Below are 18450 nucleotides of genomic sequence, written 5' to 3'. Positions count from 1 at the left end.
AGAGTAAAAAAACTTTGAGAGTTACGAGGAGTGATTGATAAGTTCGTGGCCTATGGTAGGAGTCAATTTTAGAAAACTTAGCACATTTATTTTTCCTACATTTACACACTTAGTCCAGCAGTCGTGGAGCATACAGATCCCTTCTTTGTAGAAGTCAGCGTCTTGGACCTCCAGAAAGTGGTCCACATCAGGGTGATTGATAAGTTCGTGGCCTACAGTAGAAAGAGATGAGTTATTAACTTCAAACTTTCTGCATGTTCACTCAAAGAGTTGAACTGCACGTGCATATAACAAGAGCTGTATAACTCGTGTCCTTCTGCCTAAGGCCACAAACTTATCAATCACCCCTGCCAAGACGCTCTTGTTACATGCACGTGCAGTTCAACTCTTTGAGTGATAATGCAGAAAGTTTGAAGTTAATAACCCATCTCCTTTTACTTTAGTCCACGAACTTATCAGTCACCCCTGCTGTGGACCACTTCTACAAAGAAGGGATCCGTATGCTCCACGACTGCTGGACTAAGTACGTGCATGTAGGAGGGGAGTATGTTGAAAAATAAATGTGCTAGGTTTTCTAAAATTGACTCCTTCTACCTTAGACCTTATCAATCACCCCTCGTATATACAGGCCTCCAAACAGTAGCCAGGATGTGGGATACAAATTACAATAGGAGATGGAAAAGGCTTTTCAAAGGGGCAATGTTATGATAGACATGGGGGATTTCAATTTGCAGATAGATTGAGAAAATCAGGTTGGTGCTGGATCCCAAGAGAGGTAATTTGTCAAGTGCCTATGAGATGGATTTTTAGAGTAGCTTGTGCTTGAGTCCACAGTGGGAAAGGCAATTCCGGATTGGGTGTTCTGTAACGAACCAGATTTGATTAGTGAGCTTAAGGTAAAGGAACACTTAAGGTAAAGGTGATTATAATACGATAGAATACATCCTGCGAGTTTGAGAGGAAGGAGATAAAGTCAGCTATATCAGTATTACAGTGGAGTAAAGGGGATTACAAAGGCATAAGAGAGAAGCTGGCCAAAGTTGATTGGAAGGTGACACTATCAGAGATGATGGCAAAACAGCAATGGCTGTACTTACTGGGAGCAACTGGTTAGATACATCCCAAAGATGAAGAAGTATTCTGAAGTGAGAATGACAGTTCCTTTGCTGACGAGGAAAATCAAAGACAGCATAAAGGGAAAAGAGTGGACAAATAATATGGCAAAAATTAGTGGGAAGCTAGAGGCTTTAAAAGCTAACAGAAGGCAAATAAAAAAGCCACAAGGAGATGAGATGAAATATGAAGTTACGCTGATCATGAATATACAAGAGGATACCAAAGTTTTTTTCAGATATATAAAGATAAAAGAGGGTGAGAGTGGATATTGGACCTCTAGAAAATGATGCTGGAGTGGTGGTAATGGGGGAGAAAGAAATGGCAGATAAACTTAAAAAGTATGTTGAGTCAGTCTTCACTGTGGAAGGCACTATCAGTATGCCAGGGATTTGCGAGTGTTAGGGGGCAGAAGTAAGTGTAGTTGCTGTTACTAAGGAGAAGGTGCTTGGGAAGTTGAAAGTCTATAGGCTTTTTAGGTCACCTGGACTAGGTGGACTACATCCTAGGGTACTGAAGGAGGTAGCTGAAGAGATTGTGGAGGCATTAGTAATGATCTTTCAAGAAACACTAGGTTCTGGAAAGGTTCCAGGGGACTGGGAAATGGCAAATCTCACTCCACTCTTTAAGAAGGAAGGGAGGCAGATGAATGGAAATTATAGGCCAATTAGCCTGACTTTGGTGGTTAGGAAAATGTTGGCATTCACTACTAAGGATGAGATTCGGGGTACTTGGAGGCACATCATGAAGTAGGCCATAGTCAGCATAGTTTCCTTATGGGGAAATCTTGCCGGAAAAATCTGTTATAATTCTTTAACAAGCAAGATAGACAAAGGAGAGTCAGTGAATGTTGTATAGTTGAATTTTCAGAAGGCGTTTGACACGGTACCACACATGAGGCTACTTAACAAGCTACATGGTATTATGGGAAAGATACTAGCATAGGCAGCAGATTGGCTGACTGGCAGGAGGCCAAGGGTTAGAATAAATGGGGCCTCTTCTGGTTGGCTGCCAGTGAATTGTGCTGTCCACAGGGATCAGTGTTGTGACTGCTTCTTTTCACGTTATATGTCAGTGATATGAATGATGGAATTCATGGCTCTGTGGCCAAGTTTGTGGATGATACAAAGATAGGCGGAGAGACAGGTAGCATTGAAGCAGGGTGTCTGCAAAAGGACTTGGAAAGATTGTGAGAATGGGCAGGTAAGTGGCAGATAGAATGTAGTGTAAGGAAGTGTATGATCATGCATTTCAGTAGCAGGCTTAAAGGCGTGAGCTATTTTTTAGATGAGGAAAAAAATTCAAAAATCAGAGGTGCAAAGGGACTTGGGAGACCTCTTGCAGGATTCCCTAAAAGTTAACTTAAAGGTTGAGTCAGTGGTAAGGAAGGCAAATGCAATGTTTGCATTCATTTCGAGAGGACTAGAATATGAAAGAAGGAATGTAATGCTAAGGTTTTATAAGGCATTGGTTCGACCGCACTTGGAGTATTGTGAGCAGTTTTGGGCCTCTTATCCAAGAAAAGATATCTCATTGAAATGTATCGAATATTGAAAGGCCGAGAAAGAGTAGATGTTTCCTATATTGGGGGGGGGGGGGAGGAGCCTTTAGGACCAGGGAGCACAGCCTCAGAGGAGGAATTTCTTTAGCCAGGAATTTCATTGCCACAGATAGGTATGGAGGCCAAGCCATTGGGTATATGTAAAGCAGTGGTTGATAGTTTCATGTTTGGTTCAGGTGTCAAGTGTTGTGGGGAGAAGGCAGGAGAATAGGGTGGAGGGGGATAATAAATCAGCCATCATGGAATGGTGGAGCAGACATGATGGGCCAAATGGCCTAATTCTGCTCCTATGTCTTATGGTCTGTATATGGGTAGTACTTTTCTAAAGCATGTGGTGCTCATTTGCTGTTCATGCCATGTAGTCATTACATCATCCCATTGACTTATGAGGCACTGTGTGGGAAAAGACAAAAAAAAAGTTTTAATTTCCAGATTCAACCTACCCTTCCCCACCTTACTATTATTAGACACACATAAACATAAATGAATTAATAGTAATAGATCATTTAACTTATTGGCAACAACCTATGAAGTATGTCTCTTAAAAGTTATTATAACATTGTTGAGAATACGTTGTTGTTTTCTTCCGACCTTTCTAACTGGAAGGTCAGTCCAGCATCTCGAGGGAATTTCCAAACATGCTCAGTTCCTGGAATCGCATTGAAGACATGCCTGAAATATTTTACTTGAAGCTTAGATATTGTGCATGATTTGCTGCTCTTGCACCTGGTGGTTATATTAAATTCCTTCATAAGACCCAAGACACAGGAGCAGAATTAGGCCACTCAGCCCATCGAGTCTGCTCTGCAATTCCATCATGGCCAATTTATTATCCCTGTCAATTGAATTCTCATGTTTTCTCCCCAATACACCCTAACTAATTAAGAACCTGTCAACCTCCACTTTAAATATACCCTTTGACTTGGCCTTCACAGCCATCTGTGGCAAGGAATTCCACAGATTCAGCACCTTCTGGCTAAAGAACTTCCACCTTACCTCTGTTCTAAAGCGATGTTTTTCTATTGTGAAACTTTATGTTCTGGTCTAGACTCCCCTTCTGTAGGAAACATTTGATGGTATGAAAAAATTACGGCAAGCATGTATAGAGTGATATGTTTAGGTAGCTGTAGAAAATGACATTTCTGACTAATGGAAAAGTTGTTTCATGGACATTTCTCAGGAATAGAGTCCTTCCATAATGTGGGGACTGCCTGTGTCCTACTTGCCTTGTTGGCCTGACCTACCTGTACTTCAGGGATACTTGGGCATGTACATTGTGATCCCTCTGCTCAAATGAGTATGCGAGAGAGAACTCAAGTCTCGAGATTGTTCCAGTACACAAATGTAAAGCAAAATGAAATAATCATTACCCCGATCCGATACAGCACAAAAAATTAAGATAAAGAACACAACAATAAAAACACACAATAAATATAATTACTTAAGATAGTTTGTGTATGTATAGATTGTTTATATGTCCATAAAGTGACAGCAGGCACAGGAGTGTCTGTACAGAAGGTGACTGACAAGAAATGATAAAGTTGTGGTGCTTGGGGGTGTGGAGGGGAGGGTTCGTGGATGGAGGTGTTGGATCCTTGCTGCTTGGGGAACATTACTGTTTTTGAGTCTGGTCATCCCGGCATGACAAGGCAAGGCAATCAATCTCTGAAGAGTATCTGTCTTGTAAAGGCACTGCCCAGGACAAAGCAATGGCAAACCACTTCTGTAGAAAAATTTGCCAAGAGCAATCATAGTCATGGAAAGATCATGATCACCCATGTCATACGACATGGCTTATAATGAAAGAACAGTCCTGGCATGGGTGCTATGTAGGGAATGGGACAAATAATTCATGAGTAGGGTGGGTGGGATCCTTCATGATGTTACTGGCCCTTGCGTGGCACCTTTCTGTGTACATGTTGGATAGGCTGGTGCTGGTGATACATTGGGCAGTTTTGACTACTTGTTGTGAGAGCCCTTCTGTCTGCTGCAGTACAGTCTCCGTATCATGCAGTGATGCAGCTTGTTAGGGTGCTCTCTACTGCGCATCTGTAGAGTGACGTGAGTATTGGTGTACATAGTCCAGCTCTCTTCTGCCTCCTCAGAATGTAGAGGCGTTGGTGAGCTTTCCTGACTGTGTATGTGTCTCTGGGACCATGAGAGGTTGTGCAAGATGTGCATTCCCAGGAGTTTGAAACTGTTTGCAGTTTCCACTGCTGTGCCACTTAATGTCAAGAGGGTTGTGAGTGGTGCGAGTTCTCCTGAAGTTGTTGCCATTGAGGAAGAGGTTACTTAAGCTCTTCCACCTCCTCTCTGTAGGCTGTCTCATCATTGTTGGTGATGAGCCCCAGCATGTCCTGTCATCGCAAACTTGACAATGTGATTACTCAGATGTTTGGCCATGCAGTCACGTGTGAGCGGAGTTTACAGCAATGAGCTCAGCACTCAGCCTTGGGGGTGGAGAGGACCTGTGTCGAGGATGATTTGGGGAATGGAGTGGTTGTGCATCCTGACTATCTGAGGTCTGTTGGTGAGGAATTTTATAAAATCCGGATCATATTACGATCGAGGAACGTGTTTGTAGACCGGATATTGAACTTTTTGCTGTTGGACTTCGGCCATATTCCACCGAGATGCAACACTGGGCGTCATGGGAGGTCGTTCCTGCCTGTGGCCATCGAACTTGCAGCTCCTCCCGTGGAGGGTCAGACACCCTGAGCCAATAGGCTGGTCCTGGACTTATTTTCCATCTAGCATAGTTTGCATTTTGTTGTTTGATTGCTTGTGGTTTTTGTATTGCTATATTTATGCTCTATTCTTGGTTGGTGCGGCTGTAACGAAACCCAATTTCCCTCGGGATCAATAAAGTATATCTATCTATCTAAAACAAGAGAAATGTGATTGAGATTGTTCTAAGACTCAGGCTTGGACCTGATGGGTTTAATGACTTCCTTCAATTTTGTGGAGGCATATGACAATATATTAATCAATGCATTGTGAGATTATTAAATCCTGGGCTTCTTATGTTTATTATTAGGGGAAGGTAGATGACTTTAGCCAGTTTGTTCAACTTTCAAACTGCTCAAGTGTTTCTATTAACTTTTTTTCATTTTGGCTCTGCAGTGATTTGCATGGCAACAGGTACAATGTTCTTTGTGACACAGCACATAGTTACTTCCTCTACCAATAGACACTGGAAATCTATTTACAGGAATAACATTACAGTAATAACAAGTGTTGCACAAGTGAAGGTAATATTAGAGGCACAAATGTTGATGGAAGACTCCGTTTTGGAGATCTGAGAAGCTCCATCTTGATTTTACTTCACATGTTAGAGAATAAAAGATGATGGGAAATGGGCTGTTTGATTAAAGGCTATCAGAGCAAACTTAGATCCTGTGGATGTAGGTTGAAGAAAAAGAACCTGAAAAATAAAACAATCCCTGGAGAAGCCCTGTTTTCATTCAGGAGGAAGTTATGGGATACACCACAAAGTGCATTGTTTTACACATGAAGGAAATGACATTCCTTACCAAAGTGCTTCCAAGTGATGTTATCGCACAAGAAATAAGTTATCCATTAATATAAGTCCCACTCAGTATGATGCTTCTGAGCTTAATTGCCTTGACGCTGCATCAGGGCCACATTTTGGGCTCCATAATGGCCATTTTAAAACTCAAAATATGCAGCTGGTGGCTCCTTTTTGACCAAAGAACCAAGACGGTAATGGATGGGGTAGGGCGCATTTATTTAGGATATCAATAGTTCAATAGTTCCATTTAATATCAGAGAATGTATACAATATACAATCTGATATTCTTGCTCTTCACAAACATCCACGAAAACAGAAGAGTGCCCCAAAGAATGAGTGACAGTAAAAACATTAGAACCTCAAATCCCCCCTACACCCCCTCCCCACTTACTTTAGCAAAAAAAAATTAGCACCCTGCTCCCACCAAGCAAGCAATAGCAAAGCCCCCAATAAAGACCATGTTCTGGAGTACAACAAAAACTAACCATTCACCGGATAATTTGACACACCACTGTCTGTCTGTCTGTCTCTCTGTCTCTCTCATAAAGGTGTCACACAGTGAGAGGGGAGACCTACAAAAACAAACAACAAAAACAAACAACTCACTGATTTATGGTGTTAAGGTCTGCTGCGTCGCTTTTTTCCCCTGAGTTCTCCAACTCGAGAATGGGCAACAAACTCTCTCCCACTAATGAGAGAAAGAGAGCGCGATCCAAGTACCGCATCCCCAATGGCTGATCTGCTGTTCCCAATGTTCCATTTTCTCCCGTGACACTTCAGTCAGCGGCACTGGCTTAGATTTGGCTTGTCCCCAGGGCCGCAAAGCCTCAGAACCAAGGCGCGAAGCATAATCACTTTTGTTGATTAAAATTATGTGTTACAGTTTCAATAGTCTGAATGATTAAGCTCATACCTACCATTTATTTGTGCATCATTTATGGAGGCGCCGAAAGAATGGCTTCTGCAGAAAATGTAGCACTTGGTATATAGTATTGTTAAACTTGAATTATTATGAGTTATGATTAACAGCAATTTGTGGTCTGAATACACCTTTCATTGCAAATTTTACTTCTTGATTACTTGAACAAGATAGGTCAGGAGTATTATCTCCCCTTTCCAATTGATGTTCTTGTTCAGATGACCATCCATCTTTCTACCCTTTCACATGAATGTACAAACGAGCACAAAATTAGAATGCATTTTCTTTACAGTTTGTTTACAGTGGATATGTTTTAGATATTAAACAAATGAACTAAATTAACAAAAGCACCAAATCCAGCCAGAAATATTAAAAGTGACTTAAATCGTGACTTAAAAGTAACTAAATTGCATGCATGATGGCACTGGTGACCCATGGTGACGTCTTGCAGGCGGCTTACAAAACTTCAGAATATACTTCCTTTGAACTACTCTCACTGCAATCTTCAGCCTGTGATGGCTCAGTCCAGACAAGCCAGATACGTCGGCAAGACCCAAGGGCTTCTCGATACACAGGAAGGACTGGACTTCTGATTCAGAGAAGGCAAAAGTTGGGGGTCTGTGTTTCATGATAACCTCTTTGTGGTGCTTGAACACAGTGTCTTGTCACACTCTTGTTCCTCTGTCTTGGAACTTCTAATGATTAAGTGCCAACCATCATACTTCTCAACAGAGTTCTCCTCCATGATTCTCACTGCAGCTAACGTACCATCAAAGGCCGATGTTGAGCAGGCACTTGATGTATTGATTACCGCTATCAGCAAGCAAGAAACAGCCGAGCCCTGAGGTCTTTCCAATCATAGTCGGGGGACTTCAATCAGGCTTGTTTGAAGAAATCTCTGCCCAATTGTCGTCAAGTTATCACCTGCAGCATTAGGGGTCCCAATACACTTGACCACTGCTATACTATGATTATGAATGCCTATGGTTCCATGTTTAGACTGCATTTTGGCAAATCTGATCACTTGGCTCTTCCTACCTGCATTCAGGCAGAGGCTAAAGAGCAAGGCTCCAGATATAAAGACAACAAAGAGGTGGTCGTGGGAGGCAGAGGAGTGGCTATGGGGTTGCTTTGAGTCAATGGCCTGGGCCAGGTTCAAGGACTCGTCAGAGGATCTGAACGAATACACCATGGTTGACACAGATTTTATAAAAACAGTTGTAGATGAGTGTGTCCCCACAAAATTATTTCTGCAGAGAGCCAGATCAGTGGCATGCAGGACTGGCAACCAAGTAAAATAGAAGAGGTCCAGGTACGATTTCCGGAAAGCCATTTGATGTGTGAACTGGCAATTCTGGATGAAACTTGAATCACTAAAGGATGCTCGACAGCTGCGGTAGAGCTTGAATGCCATCACCTCATACAAACTGAAACCAGGTGGCATGGGTGACAACGAGGCTTCACTCCTAGAGCTCAGTGCCACTTATAAAAGTTACTGGTGAATGCAGCAGGCCAGGCAGCATCTCTAGGAAGAGGTGCAGTCGACGTTTCAGGCCGAGACCCTTCGTCAGGACTAACTGAAGGAAGAGTGAGTAAGGGATTTGAAAGTTGGAGGGGGAGGGGGAGATCCAAAATGATAGGAGAAGACAGGAGGGGGAGGGATGGAGCCAAGAGCTGGACAGGTGATTGGCAAAGGGGATATGAGAGGATCATGGGACAGGAGGCCCAGGAAGAAAGACAAGGGGGGGGGACCCAGAGGATGGGCAAGGGGTATATTCAGAGGGACAGAGGGAGAAAAAGGAGAGTGAGAGAAAGAATGTGTGTATAAAAATAAGTAACAGATGGGGTACGAGGGGGAGGTGGGGCATCTGCTCTCAGGATGAGGCTTTTCATTCTAGGACGAGGGAGATGTCTTCCTTTTTTAAAGAAAGGGGCTTCCCTTCCTCCACTATCAACTCTGCTCTTAAACGCATCTCCCCCATTTCACGTACATCTGCTCTCACTCCATCCTCCCGCCACCCCACTAGGAATAGGGTTCCCCTGGTCCTCGCCTACCACCCCACCAGCCTCCGGGTCCAACATATTATTCTGCGTAATTTCCGCCACCTCCAACGGGATCCCCCCACTAAGCACATCTTTCCCTCCCCCCTCTCTCTTTGCATTCCGCAGGGATCGCTCCCTACGCGACTCCCTTGTCCATTCATCCCCCCCATCCGTCCCCACTGATCTCCCTCCTGGCACTTATCCGTGTAAGCAGAACAAGTGCTACACATGCCCTTACACTTCCTCCCTTACCACCATTCAGGGCCCCAAACAGTCCTGCCAGGTGACTTCACCTGTGAGTCGGCTGGGGTGATATACTGTGTCTGGTGCTCCCGATGTGGCCTTTTATATATTGGCAAGACCCGACGCAGACTGGGAGACCGCTTTGCTGAACACCTACACTCTGTCCGCCAGAGAAAGCAGGATCTCCCAGTGGCCACACATTTTAATTCCACATTCCATTCCCATTCTGACATGTCTATCCACGGCCTCCTCTACTGTAAAGATGAAGCCACACTCAGGTTGGAGGAACAACACCTTATATTCCGTCTGGGTAGCCTCCAACCTGATGGCATGAACATCAACTTCTCTAACTTCCGCAAATGCCCCACCTCCCCCTCGTACCCCATCTTTTATTTATTTTTATACACACGTTCTTTCTCTCACTCTCCTTTTTTTCCCTCTGACCCTCTGACTATACCCCTTGCCCGTCCTCTGGGTCCCCCCCCTTGTCTTTCTTCCCAGACCTCCTGTCCCATGATCCTCTCGTATCCCTTTTGCCTATCACCTGTCCAGCTCTTGGCTCCAGCCCTCCCCCTCCTGTCTTCTCCTATCATTTTGGACCTCCCCCTCCCCCTCCAACTTTCAAATCCCTTACTCACTCTTCCTTCAGTTAGTCCTGACGAAGGGTCTCGGCCTGAAACGTCGACTGCACCTCTTCCTACAGATGCTGCCTGGCCTGCTGCGTTCACCAGCAACTTTTATGTGTGTTGCTTGAATTTCCAGCATCTGCAGAATTCCTGTTGTTCAGTGCCACTTATGCTTGCTTTGGCCATCAAGATATGGGGGCACCTTCATGAACTCCCACAGCCCCCGATGAACGTGATTTCAGTCTCTGAGGCCAACTTGAGAGAGTGAATCCTTCATTAGGGTGAATCCACGGAGAGCATCCAGCCTGGAAGGGGTACCTGGCCGATTATCAAAGACCAGTGCTGATTAACTGGCTGGAGTGTTCACCGATATCTTTAACCTTTCACTTCAGCAATCTGAGGTACCCACTTGCTTCGAGCAGGCTGCTCTTATGCTCTGCTCACTTTATACTTATGACTGTAAGGCTAAGCACAGCTCCACTGCCATATTTAAATTTGCTGACACTACCATTGCTGTTGGCTTCAGGAGGAGGAAAATGGAGTTCCATGGGCTGGTTCCCATGGGGGATGAGATGTGGAGTGAGTCAGAAACTTTAAATTCCTTAGTGTTAGTGCATTTCAAAGGATATGTCCTGGGTACAGCATGTAAGTTCCATTATGAAGAAAGCACAGAAACCCCTCTACTTTCTTAAAAGTTTGCAAAGATTAGCCATGACATCTAAAACTTTGACATACTTTTGTATATATGTGAAGGAGAGCATATTGACTGGTTGCATCACGTCCTGGTATGAAATCACCAATGTGCTTGAAAGGAAAAGCCTTCAAAAAGTAGTGGTCCATCACAGGTAAAGCCTTCCCCACCATTGAGCACATCTACAAGGAGCAGGAAAGCATCATCAAGGACCTCCACCATCCAGGCCATGCTCTCTTCACACTGCTGCCATCAGAAAGAAGGTACAGGAGTCTCAGGACCCACACCACCAGGTTCAGGAACAGTTATTACCCCTTAACCAGCAGGCTCTTGAACCAGAGGGGATAACTTCACTCATCCCATCTCTGAACAGTTCCCACAACCTGTGGACTCACTTTCAAGGACGCTTCATCTCATGTTCTTGATATTTATTGCTCATTTATTATTATTATTCTTTTTGAATTGTATTTGTAGTTTGTTGTCTTTTGCACATCTGTTGCTTGTCCATCCTGTTGGGTGCAGCCTTCCATTGATTCTGTTGTGCTTCTTGTATTTACTGTGCATGCCCACAAGAAGATAAATCTCAGGGTTGTATATGGTGACGTATATGTACTTCGGTAGTAAATTTCCTGTGAACTTTGACTTGGGGGGGGAAGCGCGAGAGATCTGCAGAAGGAACTCTATGATGTCAGCCCCTTGGAGCTGCTTTGCAAATTTGTAAAACTCAGTCCCAAAATATGTTTGCCTGGAGCTTTAGTTTATGATCAGACCCTTCTCCAACATTCATTCCTGTAACTTCTTTGAGCTTTTAGAATGTTTTCTCGTAACTCTGCTGCTTGCTTGCTGAGTGTTGACAGGAAATGGCCAAATACTGATAGTGCAATGTAAACTACTGTTTATAAATAAGAATGATGTGGGGCAGTGTGTGGTATTTCAATATAATGTACCATAGTGAAGTAGATTATGGGTTCAGACCACCAACCACCATGCGCAAAAGTTTTCCTTTTACTCATGCTGAAGCACTGAATACGATGAGCCAGCACAGAGCAGAAAAGACATTCACTGTCAGAGTCGTTTACAGTCTGAGGCGTGTACATAGGTTTCCTGGTCAGGTAATGGTATTGCAGAAAGGTAAAGAGGAACTCGAAAATAAAACACAACTCAGTAGCACAGTTTATGCAGCTTCTTTGCATGATGTGAATAATAGAATGTTTCATTAAAGTTTTGATTTGTTGCATGCGCCGAGCTGTTGCCATTCCAATGTTAATACTTGTTAAAGCCTCGCAGCCATTTCTTCAAGTGTAAAGCTGAAAGCATTTGTCACACAGCTAGAACAAGGTTGCTACTGAAAGAAAACCATCAATTAGTTAAATGTAAGACCTGTCTACGTCAGTCGATCGCTTCCCAGATTTGTATTGTGGCTTAGTATCAAACTTAGTTTGAATTACACTGTGCTGAAGCCTTTTGGAAATTTTTGCCATGCTAAAGGCTCTGCATAAATGTAAGTTGTCTTGTTACCTATCTGGAACCGTAACAGCAATCTTGTGTACAGGCTGCCATATAATAAACTTACATCCAAATTCATACTATGCATCGGATCCAGCAAAAAACAAAATTGACAGTTTTTTTTCTTTGTGAAATGTTGATAATGCTGTGCTGTTACATTATTCTCCACGGAAATACAGTGCAAGTAATTAACGTGTCCCTTTCCACTGCAGGTGACCAGGGACTCTGAGGAGATAGGTAAGGATGACTGCCAACAAGAATGCCAGCACCACTCACACAGCTGGAACATCTAAAGCAGTTCGTGACGCAAGCACCAGGTGAGGGACAAGCTCCATATTGTTGCAGCAGCTGCTAACATTTCTATATCTAAGGAAATTTTTTGCAGAATTTCTCATGACCCTTTCAAGGTAACTCAATGAAGTAGGGAAGTGGTAGCCTGACCTCATAGCATACACAATTTGTCCTTGTCACTTTCCATAGATAAGAACAAGGCCTGCCTTGTCAGAATTTAATTTTCGTCAATAAAAGCCAACTTGTCCACACATTTCAGGACAGGAACTACTGTTGTCAACGTTTGAACAAAATACTGACCCAAACAGCCGAGGCCCAGCTCTACAAGAAGCATCTAAGAACAAGACAATTTCTAGAACTGTCATCAGAAAATACAATGAGAACAAAAGTTAATTGGAATAAGTTTCCTCAAGAATGATGGGAAACATCAGCCGTGACTCATGCAAGCTCAACACTGGCAAAATCTAGTCTCAACAAATACTTAGTTTTGATACAAGTTTGAAAGATAAATATATGACTTGACAATGTGAAGCAGAGTTCCTCTCAGAGCTAGGGTTACTTTCCAGCTGAATGTTAAGTGGCTGCCTGGAAATTTCTGATTGAAAATTTTTTCTGTATGAAAATTTTAAACACTGAAGGGCAATTTTCTAAAGCAGAGATCTATATTTAGCAGTTGCTTTTCTCTCTCTATTTTTAATACATTTTCATTAGCAGTAGAGTGAACAGTATGTCAAAAGCCACAACAGCACATAGTCATTTGTGCACAGACAATGAAAATGCTTTTAGGCAATGCATTAAACCCTTTAGAAATGATGCAGTTAGCTTGGAGTATTATTTAATTGATTGAAGTTAACAAAAAAAACCTATCATCTGAATATTCAAAAGAAGCAACAAATAAGTGAGAAAATAAACCTACAGATAAAGATACCGAACTTTGAAATGCTCAATTATTGGGCTCACAGCTGGAACAAGGGGACTAATGGAAGAATGCAGAACTCTATAAAGTGGGAACAGAATGGTGCTAAATGTTAAAGCTTGGGAGCCTGTCTGAGATACTGAAGTGCTGGTTTGGGGACTGTGGTTTTGATGGACTCTGAGTCAAGGTCTCTTTGGGGCTCCCTTCTGCTGCTGTTTGCATGTTGGAGGGTGTGGTTTGGTGTTGGTGGGGGAGGAGGGGGTAATTGCTTTTGCTGCTTGTGCGAAGTTGGCTTTGAGGTTTCTACCTCATTCTATGGGGTTTCTTGTTTCATGGATGTCTGTGAAGAGTACAAGTTGCAGGTTGTTTACTGTACACATACTCTGATATTAAAATGGATTTTTCAATCTTTGATCTGTGGAATACACAGCATAAAAACCGTGAACAGAGTGCAACTTCTCCAACTCTTGGTGAATTCAGAACCAACCAAAATAGTAGTGGTGGATTGTTATAATGTAAGCTGCTGCTGTAATTCTTATCAAGCGCTGTAGTTAATACCATAAATATAAAAGCAAAATTCAGTTATTAATTACCTTGCAAATTTTGAGATGGCATTAAAGTCTAGTATGCCTTCTTAGGATTTGACCGCTAAGTTTCAAAGAACAGGTCATTATGCACACAGTGGCCAGTTTATTAAGTACCTCCTGTACCTAAAAAAAAAATAGACACTGAGTGTATATTTGTGGTCTTTTGCTGCTGTAGTCCATCCACTTCAAGGTTTGATGTGTTGGACATTCAGAGATGTATTTCCGTACACCACTGGCTTCCTGTCAGCTTGAACTAGTCTGGCCATTCTCCTCTGACCTCTCATTCACAAGACATTTTCACTCAGAGAACTGCCACTGACTATATGTTTATTTTTTGTTTTTTTTTGCACCATTCTCTGTAAACTGTAGAGATTGTTGTGATTCTAGGATATCAGTCGTTTCTGACTCAAACCACCCCGTCTGGCACCAACAATTATTCCACATTCAAAGTCACTTGGGTCACACTTCTTCCCATTCTAATGCTTGGTCTGAAAAACAGCTGAACCTTTTGATAAAGTCTGCATGATTTTATGCTTTTAGTTGCTGCCAGATGATTGGCTGATTAGATATTTTCACTAACAAGCAGGTGTACCTAATAAATTAGCCATTGAGTGTTTACTTGTAATGTTCTTCCTTCTGAGCTGAGGTTATGGTCATCATCAGGTGCCATGCCCAGTTTGAGCTTTGACTGCCATGGCCCGCACACTGCTGTTTCGGATCAAGCGGTATTGTGGTATCAATTCATTGGTATTCATTTCCAGTTCTCTGGCTGCTGTCTCCATCTCATTTGTCTTCATCTTCCTCTTTCTTCCCTTCAATCTTTCCCATAGTTACCGTGCATTCTAACTCCTCTTTCCTAATCGCATGTCCAATGAAGTTACGTTGCCTTTTCATGATCTCATACATTATTTCTCTTTGTGTTTGCTCTGTTCATGATATCCTCATTAGATATTCGTTTCGTCCATGATATTCATTGCATCCTCCTCAAGAACCATATCTCTGCTGCTACAATTCGTTTCCTGATGTTACTAGATATTGTCCAACATTCTGAGCCATATAACATAACTGGATAAATGTAACATTTCAGTACTCTGAGGTGGGTTGTCGTGCCTAGTTTAGTGTTGGTCAGTATACTCTTCATTCTCGTAAAGGTATCTTTTGCCATCCCTGTTCTTCTTTTGATGTCCAAGTCGCACCTGCCATCTGATGTCACCCAGCTTCCTAAGTAGCAAAAGTTCTGTACTTGTTTTATGTCTTCCCTGTTTATTCTCAGCCTACAGATAGGATTCTCCTTCTTTTTGGATATCACCATACATTCTGTCTTTTTTGCAATTGATACATAGACCCATTTTGCACTTTCTTCAACAATTATATCAATTAAGTTTTGTAGTTCTTCCTCCGTACTTGCAATTAACACAGTGTCATCTGCATATCTGAAATTATTGATGTTTTCACTGCCAACTTTGATTCCCAAGGTGTCTCTTATTTTTTGTAATATTGGATGACTGCACAGATTAACTAAATCAGGGGAGAAAACACACCCTTGTCTCAACGCCTCCCTTGATTTTTGTAAACTGACTCACTTCTCCATCTATTCTTACAGCTGCAGTTTGTTCCCAGTACAGATTTCTGATTAGGCGGAGGTCTTTCGAATCTAGATCAAGAGTTTTCTGTGATATTTCAAATGAGGTATTGTGCTTCACTTTATCAGATGCTTTTGTGTAGTCGATAAAACAAACAAACAAATCTTTTTGCAACACACATCAAAGTTGCTGGTGAACGCAGCAGGCCAGGCAGCATCTATAGGAAGAGGTGCAGTCGACGTTTCAGGCCGAGACCCTTCGTCAGGACTAACTGAAGGAAGAGTGAGTAAGGGATTTGAAAGTTGGAGGGGGAGGGGGAGATCCAAAATGATAGGAGAAGACAGGAGGGGGAGGGATGGAGCCAAGAGCTGGACAGGTGATTGGCAAAAGGGGATACGAGAGGATCATGGGACGGGAGGTCTGGGAAGAAAGACGGGGGGGGGGGACCCAGAGGATGGGAAAGAGGTATATTCAGAGGGAGAAAAAGGAGAGTGAGAGAAAGAATGTGTGCATAACAATAAGTAACAGATGGGGTACGAGGGGGAGGTGGGGCCTAGCGGAAGTTAGAGAAGTCGATGTTCACGCCATCAGGTTGGAGGCTACCCAGACGGAATATAAGGTGGTGTTCCTCCAACCTGAGTGTGGCTTCATCTTTACAGTAGAGGAGGCCGTGGATAGACATGTCAGAATGGGATGTGGAATTAAAATGTGTGGCCACTGGGAGATCCTGCTTTCTCTGGCGGACAAAGCGTAGATGTTCAGCAAAGCGGTCTCCCAGTCTGCGTCAGGTCTCGCCAATATATAAAAGGCCACATCGGGAGCACCGGACGCAGTATATCACCCCAGTCGACTCACAGGTGAAGTGTTGCCTCAACTGGAAGGACTGTTTGGGGCCCTGAATGGTGGTAAGGGAGGAAGTGTAAGGGCATGTGTAGCACTTGTTCCGCTTACACGGATAAGTGCCAGGAGGGAGATCAGTGGGGAGGGATGGGGGGGACGAATGGACAAGGGAGTTGTGTAGGGAGTGATCCCTGCGGAATGCAGAGAGAGTGGGGGAGGGAAAAATGTGCTTAGTGGTGGGATCCCGTTGGAGGTGGCGGAAGTTACGGAGAATAATATGTTGGACCTGGAGGCTGGTGGGGTGGTAGGTGAGGACCAGGGGAACCCTATTCCTAGTGGGGTGGCGGGAGGATGGAGTGAGAGCAGATGTACGTGAAATGGGGGAGATGCGTTTAAGAGCAGAGTTGATAGTGGAGGAAGGGAAGCCCCTTTCTTTAAAAAATGAAGACATCTCCCTTGTCCTAGAATGAAAAGCCTCATCCTGAGAGCAGATGCGGCGGAGACGGAGGAATTGCGAGAAGGGGATGGCATTTTTGCAAGAGACAGGGTGAGAAGAGGAATAGTCCAGATAGCTGTGAGAGTCAGTAGGCTTATAGTAGACATCAGTGGATAAGCTGTCTCCAGAGACAGAGACAGAAAGATCTAGAAAGGGGAGGGAGGTGTCGGAAATGGACCAGGTAAACTTGTGGGCAGGGTGAAAGTTGGAGGCAAAGTTAATAAAGTCAACGAGTTCTGCATGCGTGCAGGAAGCAGCGCCAATGCAGTCGTCGATGTAGCGAAGGAAAAGTGGGGGACAGATACCAGAATAGGCACGGAACATAGATTGTTCCACAAACCCAACAAAAAGGCAGTCATAGCTAGGACCCATACGGGTGCCCATAGCCACACCTTTAGTTTGGAGGAAGTGGGAGGAGCCAAAGGAGAAATTATTAAGAGTAAGGACTAATTCCGCTAGACGGAGCAGAGTGGTGGTAGAGGGGAACTGATTAGGTCTGGAATCCAAAAAGAAGCATAGAGCTTTGAGACCTTCCTGATGGGGGATGGAAGTATATAAGTATATAAATCTTTTTGCACTTGAATAGCTTGTTCTGATAGTATCCTTAACATCAATACTGCGTTCCTTGTACCTTTGTCTTTCACAAAACCACATTGTTCTTTACCTATTTCAGCTTGTATCACTTTTAGCTCTTGTCATCAAAATTCTTAGAAGTATCTTGGTGATATGACTCATTAAACTTATGGTCCTATGTAATTCACATTCTATTCCAGGCTTCTTAGGAAGAGTGATAAATAATGATTTTTTTCATCTCTTCTGGTATTATTCCAGTCTCATAAATGTCATTGATTAAATCAGTAAGTTTTTCAATTCCATAATCTTCAAGGGCGAAAATTTGTTTTATTACTAATTCATCAGGACCTGCTGCCTTTCCTTTCTTCATCTTATTGCATTACGAACTTCAGATTTTAAAATACTTGGAGGTTATGGTAGCGGATCTTAATGCCAATGTTGAGTAGTCATGTGATGGTTAGGACAACAACCTTTTTTTGGCTTCGCAATTCACTACCGCGAAGCCTCTTCCAGTAATGCCTACATTGAAGAAGTTTAAACCTTCTCTTCGACGGGAGTTCAGTGAAACCATCTCTCACTGCTCCTCATCTGTAATTTCTTCGGCCCTTCAACTTTTTGACCACATTTTGACTCAGGCTCGCTATCACAGCCATATATCCTTTCTTGGAACGTGCCTCCGCTGCCAACTTACTCCAGTTGGCTGTAGGATTCGTTTTCAAGCCTCTCAATTTGGACCTTCTGAGGGTCCCAGGTACTCGCATTTTATTGACTCTGCCTCGTCGCTTCTCCCGTCAAGCTCTGAAGTGACCCTCTCTGCCATGAGGAGGTATTTGGTGTCCCTATCCCAGACCCTTCCACACCTTCGGGACACTTTCTTTGCCGTCTGTAATGGTCCTACTCGTTATTTCATCCTCCGTCGGATCCATGCCT

General features: G+C 43.3%; 1 protein-coding gene across 7 annotated transcripts in view; it reads left to right on the top strand.

Moving 5' to 3' along the window:
* dennd2b (DENN domain containing 2B) overlaps positions 1 to 18450 on the top strand; it is a 527103-nt gene that overhangs the window by 231543 nt on the left and 277110 nt on the right. For 6 of the 7 annotated variants that reach the window (XM_072272571.1, XM_072272574.1, XM_072272573.1 and 3 more), the window contains one exon: positions 12447 to 12551. In XM_072272571.1, the coding sequence (XP_072128672.1) occupies positions 12478 to 12551 (74 nt within the window). In that variant the 5' untranslated portion in view covers positions 12447 to 12477. Of the gene's footprint in view, positions 1 to 12446; positions 12552 to 15649; positions 15718 to 18450 lie in introns of those variants that run through there. The other variant, XM_072272576.1, reaches the window with a different exon arrangement.

This window comes from Mobula birostris, chromosome 11 (genome assembly GCF_030028105.1).
Source record: "Mobula birostris isolate sMobBir1 chromosome 11, sMobBir1.hap1, whole genome shotgun sequence".
NCBI lineage: Eukaryota > Metazoa > Chordata > Chondrichthyes > Myliobatiformes > Myliobatidae > Mobula > Mobula birostris.
Note: the sequence above shows the minus strand (reverse complement) of the source record. Positions and strands in the feature narration are given on the sequence as shown.